Source organism: Charadrius vociferus, unplaced genomic scaffold (assembly GCF_000708025.1).
Source record: "Charadrius vociferus isolate BGI_N301 unplaced genomic scaffold, ASM70802v2 scaffold15, whole genome shotgun sequence".
NCBI classification, from domain to species: Eukaryota; Metazoa; Chordata; class Aves; order Charadriiformes; family Charadriidae; genus Charadrius; species Charadrius vociferus.
Window position 1 is genome coordinate 2,518,137 of NW_009650064.1, and position 18,557 is coordinate 2,536,693.

At 38.9% G+C, this 18,557-nt stretch overlaps 1 protein-coding gene across 3 annotated transcripts in view; it reads right to left on the bottom strand.

Moving 5' to 3' along the window:
- The window catches only part of RIMS2 (regulating synaptic membrane exocytosis 2), a 340,994-nt gene that overhangs the window by 262,711 nt on the left and 59,726 nt on the right, over positions 1–18,557 (bottom strand). For all 3 annotated transcript variants that reach the window (XM_009891810.1, XM_009891808.1, XM_009891809.1), the window contains exon 2: positions 13,212–14,137. In XM_009891810.1, coding sequence (XP_009890112.1) covers positions 13,212–14,137 — 926 coding nt within the window. The remainder of the gene's footprint in view (positions 1–13,211; positions 14,138–18,557) is intronic.

The following is an 18,557-nucleotide window of genomic DNA, read 5'->3' on the forward strand; positions in this document are numbered from 1 at the left end:
GTCAGCCACTCCTCCCAGTTTTGTGTCATCAGCAAACTTGCTGATGGTACGCTCTATCCCTTCATCCAGGTCATTGATGAATATATTGAACAGGACTGGACCCAGTACTGACCCCTGAGGGACACCACTCGTTACTGACCTCCAACTAGACTCTGTACCACTAACCACAACCCTCTGAGCTCTGTCTGCAGCCACTCTTCAATCCACCTCACTGTCCATTCATCTGACCCGCACTTCTTAAGCTTGTTTGCGACGATGATGTGGGAGACAGTGTTGAAAGCCTTGCCGAAGTCAAGGTAGACAACATCCACTGCCCTCCCCTCATCCACCCATCCAGTCACGCCATCATAGAAGGCTATCAGATTAGTCAGACATGACTTCCCCTTTGTGAATCCATGCTGACTACTTCTGATAACCTTCTTTTCCTCCAGATGCTTTGAGATCACACCCAGAACAAGCTGTTCCATCATCTTTCCAGGGATGCAGGTGAGGCTGATAGGCCTGTAGTTTCCCGGGTCATCCTTCTTACCCTTTTTGAAGACTGGAGTAACATTGGCTTTCCTCCAGTCCTCAGGTACCTCACCTGTTCTCCAGGACCTTTGGAGAGCAACTCAGCAATGACTTCCACCAGCTCCCTCAGCATTCGCAGGTGCATCCCATCAGGCCCCATGGACTTGTGGATACCCAGTTTACCTAACTGATCTCTAACTCGCTCCTCATCAACCAAGGGGAAGTCTTGCTTCCTCCAGACTTTCTCTGTTACCCACAAAGTCTGGGAGTCCCGAGGACTGGCCCTTGGATTTTTGCCTATGATGCTACCAGTGCTGTCATACTAGTATTTGCTGCTCATCTCAATGAGGTTATTTACTGCTCACTGCAAACGTGGTCCATTAGATGGCCGAGTTATCTAACAGCTCATTGTCACTGGACATGGTTGTCTTATTCCTCTCCTCCATGCTGCTCCCACACTGTGCTCTTTTGTGACAGATCTGGTAACACTGCAAAATATCACAGTAATTCTTCAGCTTATAAAGATGAAAGAAAAGTGTTCACTTGTTGTAACAGTTTTGATTTGTACCAGTTTAGTGACCTAAACTATCTAACTAAAAGTCAGTTAAATATCAGATTTGGTCCAGATCAGCGAGCATGAGAGAGGATGAGGAATATGGCTTTCATTCAAGACAGCAATGATCTGCTGGCTCACCATAGTTCATGTTACGGAACCGCCCTTCAAGACGAAACCTTGTGCTCTCTCTCTGCTCAATGCTTGAAGTTTGACATTAGCACTTAGTGTCTTCTCAGCTTTTAACGAGGACTTTAAATTGGTTCAGCCACTCTATTGACCTTAGTTTCCATGATAATTTTATATTTTTACAATTAAATTCCTAGTTTTTATTGGATTTATCTTTTCTTGCAATCTGCACCTAGCCTTAGTTATACTGAATTACACCTATGAAGATTTCAACTACTGACCAGCCTCCGCTTGTTTAAAGAATCATAGTGATTTATATGAGGCAATGGATTACACGTGTCTGAAAACAAGGAATTTTCAGCCTCATAAATATATTTTCCACACTGAAGAGACAACAGCAACCGTGTAAATTGTTCTCAGATGATTAGTCTGAAGTTCAAACCTAATCTTGGTGGCCTTCATAAGTCAAAACCTTTCATGAACAAATTTGATTCCTTCAACTCATCAGTATATTAGCTTTAAAAACATGCTTTTTGTAATTCTATTTTTTTTAAGTGTATTAAAATTGCAGGATGAAAACAGAAGATTTTCAAAGGAACTCAGCTTTTAGAAACTCTCAGTATGAAGAGATTTTCAGAACTGAGCTGAGAAAAAAATTTAAAACCAAGCTATAATATGCAGAAATGTTTAAATTCTTAAAAATTATAAAATTTGATGAAAAATACTGAATGCGGTCCCTTCTTAGATAAAGTATCATGTAATACCTAGACACTCCCCATAGTGCGTCACACACCAAGCCTTCCCTTGTTATTATATATGTATATAAAAATGGCCCATAAATATGCATAACAGTAAATAGTCATGGAGATTTGTGATGAAAACTTTTATTTGATTCTTTAGATTATGTAACTAATGTCCATATATTTTCATTTTCCAAGTAAACAGATTATATAACTATGGCCCTAAAAGATATTCATAATCTTAACGTTCAGAAAGGCTGAAAGTACAAACACGAACTATTTCTTAAAAAGTGTTTTTCCAGAATACCATTGATCTGAGTATATTTCCATAAGAATTGCTATCTTCAACCTGGTCTAAACTTCAGTGTGTGACAAAAGCATTTTTTTATGTATGTATTCATTCAGTTCATCTGTCTTTACACATCTCAAAGGAATATCTTAACATAGAGAATACTGTTGCATGAATACAGGCTATTAAGTTCACCTTTCTATTGAAACAGATGAGACATAAACCAGAACATGCATTACCACACACCCTTCTCTCACCATCTACATCTCCATGCTCATAAACGCTACTCAAATTTTCCTTTACGAGAATCAACAAGGTAAAATGAAGACATCAGATATGTGTGACTTCCCACAGTACATGTGACAATTCATCAAGTTAATTGTCCATTGAATATTAACTGAAAGAAACTGTTTTAAAAGTCTCTTCAAGTATGAAAGCTGGTAAGTGCTGCAGCGTGATCAATCAAATCATTGCCTAAACTACATGGCTTCAAAAAACAGGGAAGAAAAAAAAAATGAAAGAGAAAGATTATAAATTCAGTAAAAGGCAAAAGCACCACTGAGTAATGTTAAGATTTTGATGGGTTAGACAAAGTGGGAGAAGGCTGCTGCGTAAGTAATAGCAATCTTGACAGGAGGAACTCAGTCAAATTCTTATGTGCTCTCTCTCCATTTTTCCCTCTCTCTTTTATCCCGTAATGGTTCATTTAACATGTAACAATAGCCAGCTATAGTCCCCTAGTAGTTAGGGCCAAAGACTGCAGACTTGCTTTGTCCTCAACACATCTGGGTGTTCTAAGATGTAAATATTTTAACAGTAGAACACGATACATTTTATAGAAATATTTTCAGAAATAAATTATAAATTATAATTTTCAAATGTTTTCCTATTTCCAAGCCATGTAGAGAACTTTATAACTAAAAAAATGATGATTTATAGCCAAGAAAAAGCAATGCTGGGCTAAATATTATTCTTGGTTTTGTTTTCTCTGTACAATAGTCTTTAATGTTTCCATGACAAATAGGATTAGTTCAATAGAAAAGTCAAAAATGTTAGCATATACGTTAGCATAAAACTTCACTCTTAGGAGAGATGTAGGTACTTTGTATCCCAAGGCAAAACAAATTTCTCAATGCAACTTTACAATAGAACCATTGAGCACCAATTTGATAGACTGCAATGACCCAATTATTTTCAACCAGTTTTATTCAGTGTTTTCTCAATTATCATAAAAATCATTATCATTACATCAATTTTTTTCTATCTTGCCCCTAGAATTAGGATTTTAATATCAAAACAGTGGACCATCACAGGAGAAATGTACTAATGATCCTTTGATATTGATGAAAGACACCAAAAAACTTCAAAACAGGGGTTTAAATATATTTTCAATGAAATATTTCAGTTGGAAAAAGTTTTCTAGAATTTTCACAAATACGGTAAAATTTAGTTCCTTAATCAATAACCAGATTCCTAGGCAGGTGGCCTAATTTTTAAAGGCATTCATCACTTGGTGGGTCAGTTTTCACTGGGGCAGTGCAGAGATGCAGTGTTTCATCCATTTGAAAAACTTGGCCACCCTCTGAGGGCTCTGACTGAGAAGCAGGGACAGATTTCTGTAAGACTGTAGCAGTGACGGTTCCTGCTCACCTCTCCCACTTCCACTATTGAGTTCATCACAGGACCAGCTCCAATGTTATACAGCAGCCCTTGAACAGCTGTAGTTGAAATTACAGCCAGACCCATTAAAGGACGCAGAAACTGGTGCCGCTTCACCTAGATTATTCATGCCAAATATTTCTGCCTAGATTGTGAATTGCAGTGGATGAGGCTTCATGGGGAGAGAACTGTGAAAAGATGGAAAGAATATGCTTTCCTATGGCAAGCATATGCTTCCAGCTCTCGCCTTTGACAATATTCAGTTTAAGCTCAAGCAGCTTCTGTGACTAACTCCAGGTCTTGGATGGCACATTCGGGCAAGCGTGGGGCAACAGGGCTAAAGGACAGAGCATCCTAGGAACACCGTTTTCAGGTGAATGAAACACATAGAGCCCATTCTGCTTATTCCCCCTTCACTTCTGTTTCTCTACTTCACTTCTGATTATCATATCCTTAATGAAATACACATAAAAATAGCAGTAGACCAAGAGATGCTTACATTTTTAAAGAAAATGTAAAAATAAAAAATATTATTGATAGAATACTCTCAACTAAATATTTTTTTAATTAAGTAAGTAAAATTATGTGACAATGGCCCTTTTAGTTTCTGATAGTTAATTGGGGAAGTAGGAAAATTACCTGCAAAATCAGTTTAAATATGTCATAGGAAAGCACTGACATAATTTAAAATGACACTGAGTCTAATCCAGTCATTAGATCTGTTTAGATAGGTTTGAGTGTTTTCTTTTACCAGAAGTACAATGATTTCATCAAAGTATGAAGAAAATCATGCCCCGTGTATCTGGAGACTTTGCATGTCGTTTTTATTTCTGTTATTATTTCTGCTTGCTGGGAATCCTTTGTGAAAAGACTAAAACATCACAGTATTTAGCTAAACATTCTGAAAACTTGAGAGAAAAATTCCATGATGGCTTTCTATTCTACCATGGCCTTGTAAAGAACTGAAATGCCTTACACAGAATCCAACAGGTCTTCATTTTGGTTCATCTCTGCCAAATCTTTATAGCATTTATTTCTGATGCAAGACTTGGACCACAAGGCCCAAGTTTCTAACTTAGTTAAACTGAAATTTTGATTAGAAATATGGGGACGAGGTTGGATAAGATAAGAACTACCTTCATAGGAAGCCCTGCATTTCTTAGGATCACCCCTTTCCAGGCATGTTTGGATAGTAATTTCTTTCATTGCTATTTACAGTAAAAGGTCAATGAATATTTACTGAGTTTATTCAGCAAATATTCCAGCTGCCAAGATATGAAAGGATAATGGATAATTATTTTTAAACTATAACACAAGGGTCTTCTCTCTTCCATTTAAATTTGAAAAATATAACATGTTCAGAGAAAGCGATAGTGCTTTTTAATGATACTTTTAAGAATGGTCACCCAGATAATTCAATGGCTTACAGTTTCAACTAAATAAGAAAAAAAAGTCTTTACCTTCAGAATAGAAATTTTTGCCAATTTCCAGGGCAAAATACATCTTGTAGTTTGTGTTAAAAACATAAAGCTAAACTGAAGATGTTTCAATTACAAAAACTTTGCCCTAAGTTAAAAATATTAAAAATCATATTGTCCTATTAATAATCAACTTAATCTCATCTCATACCATAAATAACTACAACTAATGCACTAAAATACTTTAATAATAACTCATAGTTCTTCCCTTACATCATACCAGGAGAGAATTAATCTGGTGCCCCACACAACACTTCTGCTACAGCTGTAGTTCCAGCAAAGTCCCAGAGTAAAAGGAAACATGTTTAAAGAATTGTAGTCCTCATAGTTTGCATATAGAAGGTTCAGGCTGCAATTTAGTCAAGTTTTTAATCAATAAAATTAAGTATTAGATTTTTTGTTAGAATCACACTGCTATGAAATTATTCGTGTTCACTTATAAGAAAATATTCTTTCCTCTCTATTATATGAAAATATTTCTTCTTCCTTATTTTAGCAAATCCCCCTCTATCCTCAGATTCTGATAAGGCATAGTCAGTTACATATTATCTTTTCAGCATGCACTGTAATATCTAAGAAGACATTCAATATCATTTTATCAAGAAACTTCGAATGTTAGTATTTACCATCTTTTTGCCTAATTAGCGTTACCCCACAAAAGTTGCCTGGCTTGATGCAGTGTGTACCTGCCTGAATGTTTCTGCTACCAGGGCGAAAGGAGTGATATAAGGATGTGAATATGCAGCCAAGAATTGGGAAAAGGCAAGGCTCTTTCTGTGGGGGATATTATTGGCTTATGCTAGGTTTAAGTGAGTGCAAATTTAAAATATTTTACACTAGATTTCTTCTAAATGCTGCAGAAGAAAGTACCGCTTATCTTCTAAGGAACACACAAATGTCGAAGGACGAGAAGATACAGCAAAAATATTAAAAAAACATTCTTTACTATTAGAAATCTGCAACTTTAAACATGCCAGTTCTGTTATCATCTATGAAAAATATTTTTGTAGGAAAACTCTATCATAGCCAATGTTAATATTTCAAAGTAGTACGACACTTCTCATTCACTGTTGTAAGAAGTACTTTAAAAGTAGTAATTTTTTTTATTGCTCAAACACAAATAAGGAGAAAAGTGTTACATTTCTTCTTTTTGAACTTAAAATAGAGGCAGTTCATAGGAGAATGCTGAAAAAAAAAACCCAAACAAATAGAAAAATAGAATTCTGAATTTCCAGTCAAACTCATTATACTTTGAAACCACATTTTACTTACATAAGATGTAGAGGCCTTTGTGGAAAAGGAGGATTTCTTTATAAATGCAAAATACATTCTCTTACATTGCAGTATTAAGTGAACTAATAATAAGAAGAAATTTTGTAACTCCCTCAAATCTGGCTTCCCTCAAATGTCAAACATTTCAGTGTTTTAAATAATCAATTATTCACCTTATGACTATTCAAAATTTCACAATTTGAATTCTAAGACATCTCCATACTGAAACTGTGTGGAATTTCAAAGCCTCTTGTGTTCAAGACAAGTGCTGCAGCTCAGTCCTGAAATTTTGCCTTCTAGTATAATTTGTTCCAGTGAAGTTAGACTTTCAGGAACTCGCTAACCTGAATGAAGCAAATTTTAGAAACAACGACCTCATTCCGATCTAGTTTAGCTCAGTGCAACTTAGAAGCCGAAGTTGTGGAAGATGTATGAAACTGGCACAAGTAGGATTGAAATCAGGTCCCTTGTCTCTTAGAATTTAAAAGTGAGAGCACTGTGACGTTATCCCACTTGCTTGGCATCTCTGCTCATGTAAGACGTGCACTATTCTTGCAGAAGCACTCAGGAAGTTTGCTTTCTGCTCCTCACACCATGAGCTACCATACATTTTTAACTTGTGACAACAGCATATTGTTTCCAAACAGCCTTTATTCTCTGTCAAAAACTGAATTGTGTCTCTACCAGATTGGTTTCAGTATTGCAATAAACAAGTAGGTCCTGCAAGCAGTTCCAGACATGAGGACCTTTTTAACTTCTGTAATGAAACAGTGCAGTTATTCATACGTTTGTAAATGATCATAACACAGCCAAGGCAAGGTTATATATCCATGTTTTCAATGTACTTAGTGACAAAGAAGAGCATATTAACTCCTTGTCCTGCATGCACATATTTCTGCTCACACAGCCTGGACTCAGCAGCTTTCAATCAACAACATGGGGACACTGCAGTATATAAGATCACTGGCACCTATCTATCCACGTTATGCATACAAGCTTCTATGACAACAAAAATGGGCATCCATCTAGCTATCATGTTTTAATAAAAGAACAGTAAGAGCAAACACTAAACTTAAGAACTGCACCTCTGACAAAACACAGACGCATTTGCCTTTCCCACCACAGATTCCACCCACATCAGATGTCAGTCACCGTCTGTGCAAACAGATAGCTCTCGCAGGGTGCTCTGGAAGGTGGCTGGGAGCACAGTATGCATGTATGCCTGAACTGTTTACCACCAACAGAAAATCTACTATGTCCTACTTCATATTTAGAGCAAATTAGAGCAGTATTTAGAGCTCTCGCACACCTAGATTTCCTTGAATGAATTCTCTTTTTTTCACATAGAGATTGCCTCTTGCTGGAACCCTGGAGTTTGAGAGATTTGTAAAGAATTGTATGACATCCAGGACCCCCAAATGTTTGGGGAAGGAACAGAAGAAAGCCCAGCTCCAGCGCAGATCACCTCCCTGTTGCCTACGTTCTGAGTGGGGGTACAACCGCCCCAGGGACCACTGGGTTTCCTGAGCATGGCTGTGGCAAGTCTCTTCAGACCGGCCCTTTGGTGGACTGCAGGTGTGACAGTATTGCCATACAGAATATATGGGCAGTGCTACTGTTTGATTTTTCTAACTCTACCTGGAAAGCCTGTAGACACAGAAAGCCTGTAGCACCCTGCTTCATATCTGCTTCGTGCTGGCTGACAAATTATGGGGGCCCTTTCAAACCTGCCCCAAGGCCTATTCCTTACAATTGCACTGAAAAACATCTAAATGAAAACGCAAATGAAAAATACTTTAATATTCCCTCACAACAGAAGACACTTAAATTGGACAAGCAATGGAGACAGTTTGGCCTAACTTGCACAACACATAAAACACAACTTCATTTGGAACTTTATAGGTGACATGGTTCAATGTTTACTTTACTGCAATTAACACCACAACTGTTCTTACTTTATAAACCATATTTCTCAGAGCCTTGAAACAGAACCAACTGAGATGGTTTTGAGAAAGAATTGGTGAACTGAACAATCTAGAACATTTAAAAATAGGTCTAGGTCATTATGGTCTTTGTGTTTACTGATTGAGGATCGATTTTACTGCCATTTAAAATTTATGATTTTATAAAAGCACTGGCATTTCAAGAATTGTTTTTCTCTAATATTTTAAGGGGTTATCGTCTCCCAGTATTAGGGAAAATAGAAATATACCTTATATTTTGGTCCAAAACATATGGTCCTGTGTGTATTTCCTAACACAGGCAGGGCATCCTGCTGTGGAGATACAGCCTTGGACTGTCTGCTACCCTGATCTCCAGGACTGGCAAAAAGTATTACAAATGGAGACACTGTCTTTGCAGTTTCAGAAGCCTGGTAGTCACAGCAAGAGTAAATAAAGGTCCCTAAGATAATTCAGAAAAAATCTTGGTAGCTTCAGAAAATTTTGACGAGCACAATAAATAAGAATTGTTCATCCTATGCACAGAAAAAAGCAGAGGCCATCTGGTAAATTAGTGTTCAGTTATGTCATTAAGGACAGTTTTAACGTGTATGAAGACCTGCACAAAATTCAATCTGCAAAATATATCTAATTCTGACACAACCTAAGTTTCAAGTAAACGCATTTATAATCTCCATTATGTCCATTTAACACTGTTGTCATGCATTGTTTCCTGACCTTTTAAAGAATGAATTGGTCTGTCACACCATTGGCTCCTCACCATCGTCCTGCACTTCTCACCTCGCCAAAGTCCCCTCTCAGCGCTTCAGCTCAGTGCTGCCAGGCCCACGCTTCTTGCTCAGGGAGTCCCACTCCCTCTTTGCCAAAGCTCCCAAGCCCAGCTCAGCCCTCCTGTCCTTCTCTCTGAACGCTCTTCTCCCAGCTGCTCACCATCTCTCTGAGACTGCTGCTTCTGCTTCTCAGTCAATCTCAGAATCCTCTAACCTACCCCTCAAGAAGCTCCAGTTCACACCTTCCCAGTTATCTTTATCAGATCTGTTTCCTGCACTTTATCTGTTTTTCCCAAACTGCAGGTCACAGGTTTAGCCTGCTTGACTCACCAGCTTTGCTCTTCTCTCTTCTTCTTCAGCCTTAGTTTCCATCTCAATCCACTGGTTTCCAGCCACCCAATGACATTTTGTTTTGCAGTTCCTAAACTTCCTCCCTTAGTCTGCTCATCCTCCTGAAGCCTCCTGATTCTCATTCCACTATGCCAGTCCTCAGCCTAGTTTATGACCCCAATTTCCTGGTCCAAATATAGTTGCATTACAAAAACTATGCAGTATCTTCAGAATCTAGCTCTTCTCTTCTGCAGTTGAATCTCCATCTACAATGCTTCTCCACCATGCCTGTGTTTCACATGGGTGTTTACTGGGTGCCTGAGTGTTGTCTGGGCGTTCATCAGCTTTCTCTGCTCACAGCTTCCCTTGTCCCCCACAGAGAGGAGGTGGGAGCATTCCAGCGCAATGATTTCTCTGGTCATTACAAGAAACACACAGAGAAATAATTTTGCCTTGCACCCTCCCTGAAAACAATCAGATTACAGTTTTAAAAATCAAGGAAAAAATTGCCCTAAAAGAGAGAGCTGCTGAAATACGATAAGACCCCAATACTTAAAGTCACAGGCTTTCAGTAATAATGGATGCTCGTCCCAGAACTCAACCCAGCAGCTGGTCCATGTCTCTGTTGGACTTGTAAAATTAAATGTCCGTCTTCATTTTTAATGCATATAGATGTTCCAACCATATATATGTATCAATCCTTTTCATTTTGGAGGTAAGCTTAAAAAGGCAAACTTTCAGCCCTTTTAAGAGCATATGACTATAATTTTTCCTACATCTTCAGATAATTCACAATTTTCAGACTACTTTCTTAAAACCAATGTCAGGGCCTTGTAAAATCTCAGATGTAATTCAGCGAACAGCTGCTCCTGCAGCTCAGGCCCAGGCTGTTCCTCGCAGCTGAGCGGTTGTTAATATTTATTTGGAGAATCTGTGAAAAGATATGGGTACTCCATAGAGAAAGAGATGGAGAAAAAAAATTATTCTCCTCTTTTGGAGGACTCATTATTACTGCATCCAAATTCTCACTCTCACATTGCCACCCTTCATCACTCCAAGGCCAAATGTTTTACATTTAGCATTATCTCCTTGGCCAAACAGACTTTGTATGTAGCTTAAAAGGACTGCTGAGAAATCATCAGGTCTGGGGAGCTTTTTGAAGGGCACAAAGCATGTAATTTTGGGGGAGAATAAACCCATTTTTATAGGTGTTTAAAATAATTAATTGTATTTTATCAATTAAGGAAATAATGTATCACAATACAAGGAAGACTGATGGGGATTTATGTGCTGGATTCCTTTTGGTGGTATCCATGAAGTGATCACTTGCTAATAGGGACTCTGGGTGCAGGCTGGTTTACATGGTAAGAGAGATTCATGAAAATAAAAAGAATGAGGTGGGACTTTGTGGGTCTACCTATAGCATCTGTGAAGGCTAGATCCAGATGGTGAGAATCCCTCTTCCTCTTCATCCTAGCAGATCTCTTCTCTCCTCCCCCATGCCTAGCAGAAGCCAAATCTTCCAAAATCCCCTGAAACAACTACTTTTCTGGAGCTTCTGCTCCAGGGGTTAAAGAGTGGGGGAGAAGTATGAATGGGGCTGAGGATATTGTTTGATAACATGACCAGGGCTGCTGAGGCTGGCACCAGCTGGCTCTGGCTCGAGGTCCAGCTGTTACTGCTGGGATGGCTGCCTGTTCCATGCACGGTCACTGCCTCCAGCCCATCAAACAGGACCCTCCAGCTCGGGCTGGAAGCAAGCACAGTCAGAAGCAGTCAGACCTCTTCCCCAGATCAAGCAGTTGCATGCTTCACTGATGAGAAACCAAGGCCGCTCTCCACACTGATTCCAGCCACAGGCCACCACTGGGCCATGCCGACACAGCTACACTCTGTGTCATGAAACCTGCTTACAGTAATTCAGTCAAGATTAACAACGCATAAACCAGCATTTTTTTCCTGTATTTTTTTTGCGAGCTTTTTTCATTCATTTATGAAATACATGCTCAATTTAGCTTCATTCACTACCTCAGAAATCAGCACAGACATGAAATTATTATTATTAACTGTTGTTATCAATAATGTTTTCGACAGTTAAAATGCAAAATTATTTAAGTTAAAGTTATAATTTGACAGATTATTGTCATGACAGAGAATCAAACATTGTTCATATAACATGATTTAAATGTTTTGTATGTTATGTGTACAAAAAATATATTGTTTGTATATTATTCTGTATACCATGTTTCCTGTGCTGAATTTCATTAAACGAACACTTTGTTACTACTTCCATATATTTATTGGGTCTATTTTCCTCAAGGTTGCTACTAAGAACAAAATTGTGAACACCCTGAAGGTGACAGAAGTTTTTCTACTCATCAGGAAGACTAAGGAAATCAAGGTTTCATCACAGTTGTTACATTTAAGTGCATGTCTACTTTGACCTGGGTGAAATTTCCTTCCATTCTACACTATCTTGCTCCTTATTTACCAGACCATGGTTGCTGCTATTGACATATAAAAACTCAGAGTTATTTCACTAACTCTAATAAATTACTTGCTTCAGAACCAATTTGATAGCAGTATTAATAACATACAGTAGTAAATTTTCTAATCCCAATCCACAACAGCAGATGACCATTCATGAGAATTAGTAAAGGTGCACTAGCATAAGAATAATAACTGGAAAAAGTTATAGCTATTTTATTTTAGACCAATGACATACATGAAGGTAAGCGAACTAATATTATTAGATTTATTTTAAACTGATGGTCCCAAATGCTTTCATATTTAAGTCATACATTACCTTTGGATTGGTTGGGAATCATTTCAATTAATCTTAGGTTTTCTTTCTGACAATGGAGTAACTCCAACATCATGAACACTAAAAAGCACTGTAACCAAAAAGTACCGTAGCCCAACAGCAAAGAGAAACCTCCATTGGTATAAACCACATCAGTCATTTTAAATTTGTTCTAAAACTTGAATGGGTAAATTTTATACACACACCTTTTTTTGCAGATCAGATGCTCTTTAACCTACACCAGCCAGCATGAAACTGGCATAAGCTTTGTATCATGTGCTCCAGTTCATTCAACAGAAACGCGGTCACGCGCCCACACTTGATCCAGAGCAAATATGCACTCATTGTGATCCAGGAGTACACAAATGTGGTATCAATGGACATAAAACCAGGGCATTATATAGCAGTCCTGCTTTAGATACTTTGCAGATTTAATTAACAGGTTTTCAATAGGCATATTTTTTCCTTTAACATATCCAAATATTTCTAGTACCTGTGACGTTTTTTTCCATGTAAATCATTAAATTTAGATTTAAGTAAATGAAACAGAAAATCAGAAAAAAACAATTCCTATCACAACAAACGAGTCACCTGTGAAGGGCTATAAATATTAGGTATGTGGTTGCAGTCAATTCTAATAGGTAAAATAAACATACAATGGAAAGGAAACTAAATCACATCTATATATTGAAACAGTCAAAAAATTAGAAATCTTACCTTTTTCACTAACACTTTCACTTTCAATCTCTACATCATCACAACTTGTATACTCTGGAGTGGATGCCAATTCTTCTTCTGAGCTACTTAATGAAACCTGGCGCATTTTACCTCCCTTTTTTGTTTTATGGGGCTTTGGTGGTGGAGGTCTGACAGATTCAGACTGGTCTGAACTGAGTGAATCATTCCGTAACATGGTCTCCATCTTTTCACGTTTTGTTTTCCGTACAGCAGAATTGGGATCCAAATGGTGTTGTTTCCTTAATGAATCAGAGCGCCTCATGTCTGGTCTTTCCAGAGGAATTGGACTCCTCCTAGGTGTAGGAGGGCTATGATTTGTGGTCCTCTGACGACTGGGACTTGGTCCCTGAGCCTCTCGAGTTCTTTCCATAGAGTATGAACGTTGATTTTCCATGGCAGCCCTGCGCTCAGACACTGATCTTTGTCTTGATGGTCGTTCCATCCTCAACATCGACATCCGAGAATCTTCCAACTCAGTATTTGCCAATGAGACATCACTATGTCTCCGTTCATGACGTGCTCGGGACACTTCAGCATGGATACGCATTTGTTCCTCATACGGTTGTGGCTTGACTGGATAACGAGCCAAATTAGGATCGCTTCGGTATCGTGCCTGGTATTCCTCTTCCCTCCGCTGCCTTTCATATTCTTCCCTGTTCTGTGCATCTTCTTCTTCTACCGGATACTCCTTGGAACGCCTGCGACTCCTTCTGTTGGAATCTCTATAATCACCCAGTTCAGGTTCTTCATATAACTGAGGCCCACGCTGCGACCGCCTATCTGAATAATCTGATGGTGACCTGGGCATCGCACTGTCTGATGTAGCATACTGTGAATATTCGTCTCTCTCGTCCCTTTGGTCGTATCTTCTGTTCTGTTCTCTTGATATTGATGGGCTTCTTTTCCTAAATCATCATGACAAGAAAGAAGAAAGAATTCTGTCAATATTTCTTGTAGCACAAATATACAGTTAATGCTAATTAAACGATGGAATGATCAGCTGTTGGAAAAAAATAATCCATTCATTGCATTTCTTTGTGAATGTGCTCGCACATTTTCTATACTAAATTAAAGAAAGCATGTCACACTAAAAATCTGTTTATGGGGCACACTTTAAATCAAAAACAGCTTTAAAGAAAAAATGCTAATACAACATTCTAAAATACAGAATACAAACACTTACGCTACTTTTTAGTTATAACTACTTTACAAGTACCAAAATTTTATAATCCTTTGTAATCATTTTACAGCAATATAACTTGACCATATACTTTTATTCCATAGGGTTTTATAATCACCATAGAAACCAAGGCTAGATGGATCAATCAGTTAGTTTGATATTTCAGCAGCCATTATTGCTTAAAAACACACATTTCAGTTCCAACAAAACTATAATGTGAGCAAAGCAGAAAAGCGGACAGACAAAGATCAATGGTAGCACTTGTCTAAAGATCAATGGTGGCACTTGCCTAAATCAGATGAACTCAGAAGACCTGAACTCAGAAAACAAAATATTTTTTGTGTTGCATAAGAAGGGAAAGAGCTTCAAAGTCCTGCCTGTCTGACTCGACAAAAAAATACTTCCCATCCCTATAGGGATGTCAATAGTATTAGTCCAAGCATTTGAGCACAACACACCAGCCAGATACCAGAATGGAGTTCCTGTACCACATTAAGCATTGACTCTTTGTCACAGTCAATAATATCTAGCCATAGACAACCTCTGAGGCTTCAGAGGAAGGTGGAAAAAAAATTATCAACAGATATTCTTTCCTGACACTGACAAATGATTGACTGAAGCATGTAATTTTATTATATGCAATATTTTAATAGAGGATGTGTCTGGAATATATTATGAATGTTATATGTTCGGTTTGTTTGATACAACATTGTTTGCTACTTGATTAGAAGGGATCAATTAAATAGGGAGTAGCGATTCATAGGGAAAAAACAAACTGGACTTCAGATCCTGCCTTTATCAACCCTAACAGGGTAACAAGCATTTAAAATGCTACTTCCAGACATGTCCAGATTCGTACTTAGTTTTTCACCCCAGATGGATCTGAAGGAGTTGCCTGCAGGAAACTGGAGCAAAGATCCCAGGTGTGGATAAAAGAGACGGAGAGGTGGGCCTTCTCTGGGATAAGATAGATCAGCTCAAGCTTTAAATAATGAAAATATGTACATGTACCCATTTTTCGTGTTATCAGCCCTTTCATCTTATATTTAGTTCTATCTTTAAATGAGATCCCTTTGAAAATGTTTTCTACCCTCACAAATGACCACTGATCCCGAAGGGCAGCCTTGCAGGCAGCAACCAGGAGATCCTGCCTAGTGTTGGGAAGGACAGGAAAAAGGAAAGCAAAGACACAGCCCTGTTGTTGCTGCAGTTGTTCTAGAAGGGATAAGGAAAGGAAAGGTTTCAACTTAGTGAAGGGGAAAAGGGGAAACAGGCTCTCCTTGGTGCCCAGGAAAGTAGAAAGGGCTCTCCTCGCTAGTAGGCGAGAAAATACTCTTCTCACAGACAGAAAGGAAACGTGGTCTCTGCTCAGCAAGGGAAAACCACAACTGTCTGAGCAGAGTGTGCACAGAGGGGTGACTGGCAAATTGGCATCCTGTCTTAGGTACCATGCAGGGTCATTAAACTGTGCTTGAAAGATTTGGACCCAGTCTTGCCTTGTAAATATTAAAGTACTTTAGCCTTACAATGTCATCTGCAAACAAGGAAACTAATTCAATCTTGCAAAACTGCAACTCTTCCTGTGAAGCATGACAAGTAATATAAGCATCATTTGGATGCCTGTTTGCTTATGGTGAAGCTAAGATGTCCTATCTGTCTTATTGAAGTGTCATGTTAGTACCAGCACAAATCATAACCTCTGTAAGTTTAACAAAAACTCTATGGATTCTGCTACTGGGGACTCAAGTTGAATCACTCTAATGTGACATGAACAGAGTTTCATAAGTCTAAAACCACAATGGTCAATGGGAACAGACAATTAGGACAAAAGAACTACCAGAACCTAGAGACTTTGCAAAGACACAGAAGTTTTCATTCAGACAAGAGATTAGATGTGGAAACTTTCTTTAAGGACGATAAATATTTTTCATTTAAATACTTCAGCCACATCCCAAAGTAAGTTGTTCCAATAGCAAATTACCTACATCGCTGAAAATTTCTGCCATGCCTATAATAAAAACGTGCCTAATTTCCCCTCCCAAATATTGTTCCCCATATAGGCAAAATCTTTTATCTCTATGCAAATCCAATTGAAATAAATGGCACTCAACAGATGTGGCATTTGTCCATGTGCATCTCATTGCAAGACTGAGACAAATGCGTGTGCGCATGGCATGTACACACACTCTGCTTTTAATACACTGTGTATACGGGGTCTATAAAAGGGGTCTTATAAGAAGTTAAAGGAGGCTTATACGAAGTCTTAAAGAGGCCTTATAAGAAAGATGGGGACAGATGTTTTAGCAGGGCCTGTTGTGACAGCACAAGGGGTAATGGCTTTAAAGTAAAAGAGGGTAGGTTTAGAATGAGGGTTTACAATGAGGGTGGTGAAACACTGGAGCAGGTTGCCCAGAGAGATTGTAGATGCCCCATCCCTGGAAACATTCAAGTCCAGGTTGGATGGAGCTCTGAGCAACCTGATCTAGTTGAAGATGACCCTGCTCATTGTAGAGGGTTGGATTAGATGACCTTTAAATGTCCCTTCCAACCCAAACTATTCTATGATTCTATATTACATATGGGTCAAGTTGTATTCGCAGCCACAGATTTTTGCATAGATTTGATTCTCCAAGACATTAAAACATTCTATGAGTATGGTTTACAGGATCAACTCCATCATGAACTGTGTAACACACAAATCCACACAGAATCTAGTTTGACAAATCTCACACATGCCTTGCAGCAGAGTGTACATATTCTTCAGGATTAAACAGCTGCATACACATATCTATAGTAGCATAAACAGAATACTAAGAATTGTTTTAGCTACATATAGGAGATTATACATATATACACATACGCGCAAATGCATCTGTGTGTGTATATATACATGACTCCATGTCACAGTTTCCTCACATGGATGCAAATAGTGGACAAATCTATTCTGGAAACATTGCTGCTACAAAGTCATGAGGGGAGAGGCTGAGGGGATAAAAAAGGTGGCATTTCTGTATGAGTGAAAACACTTATTGTAGACTTTTTGCTGAGGCAAATGTACTTCTATCAGGAAAAAAACATCATCTGAGGAACTGGCACAAGATTTAGTGAAAAATCCATCTTTTTTCTAGCATGAACTATGTTAATGAGAGGAGGATATGCCAGTTTAGCATTATATTTTTATACCTCTTTACACAAACAGTTTCTAACCTTGTCTGTTACGTTTACCACAAGCAGTCATTGCCTTTCCTGCATTTTGTTACTGAGACATGAATATAGGAACATCATCTATGGCTGACAGTAATGTAAAGATCAGCTGCACCCTCAATCTATTCCAACCTTTCATGAGGGAAAAAGGTTTACACAGGTGCCCTCCGTGTGGCAAGTACTAGGCCACATCCCAGAATAAGGACTTTCCTGAAAATGCAATAGGAAAGATAGGCCAGCGAGGCGAGTTGGTGGAGTCGCCCTTTATGTGAGAGAGCAACTGGAATGTATCAAGCTTTCGCTGGGGCCAGGCAAAGAGCAAATTGAGAGCTTGCGGGTAAGGATTAAGGGGCAGGGTAACAGGAGAGACACTGTTGTGGATGTCTATTACAGGCCACCTGATCAGGATGGGGGAAGTTGATGAGGCCTTCTACAGACATGTGAGAATCACCTCACAATCGCAGGTCTTGATTCCCATGGGGGACTTCAGCTACCCTGATATCTGCTGGGAAGGCCACACAGCTGGGCATGTACAGTCCAGGAGGTTCCTCCAGTGCATTGATGACAACTTTTTGACTCAGGTGGTGGAGGAGCCTACAAGGAGAGGTGCTCTACTGGACCTAGTACTGACAAACAAAGAGAGACTGGTGGGGGATGTTAAAGTTGGGGGCAGACTGAGCTGCAGTGATTATGAGAAGATAGAGTTCAGGATTAAGTGCAGTATGCCCAAAATGACAAGTAAGGTTGAAACCTTAAACTTCAGGAGGGCAAACTTTCATCACTTCAAGGAATTGCTTGGACAAATCCCATGGAAGCGGGCCCTAGAGGGTAAGGGAGCTCAAGAGAGCTGGCTGCTATTTAAGCATCACTTCCTCCAAGCTCAGGATCGGCGCATCCCGAAGAGAAAGAAATCAGGCAAGGGAAGAAGGAGACCTGCATGG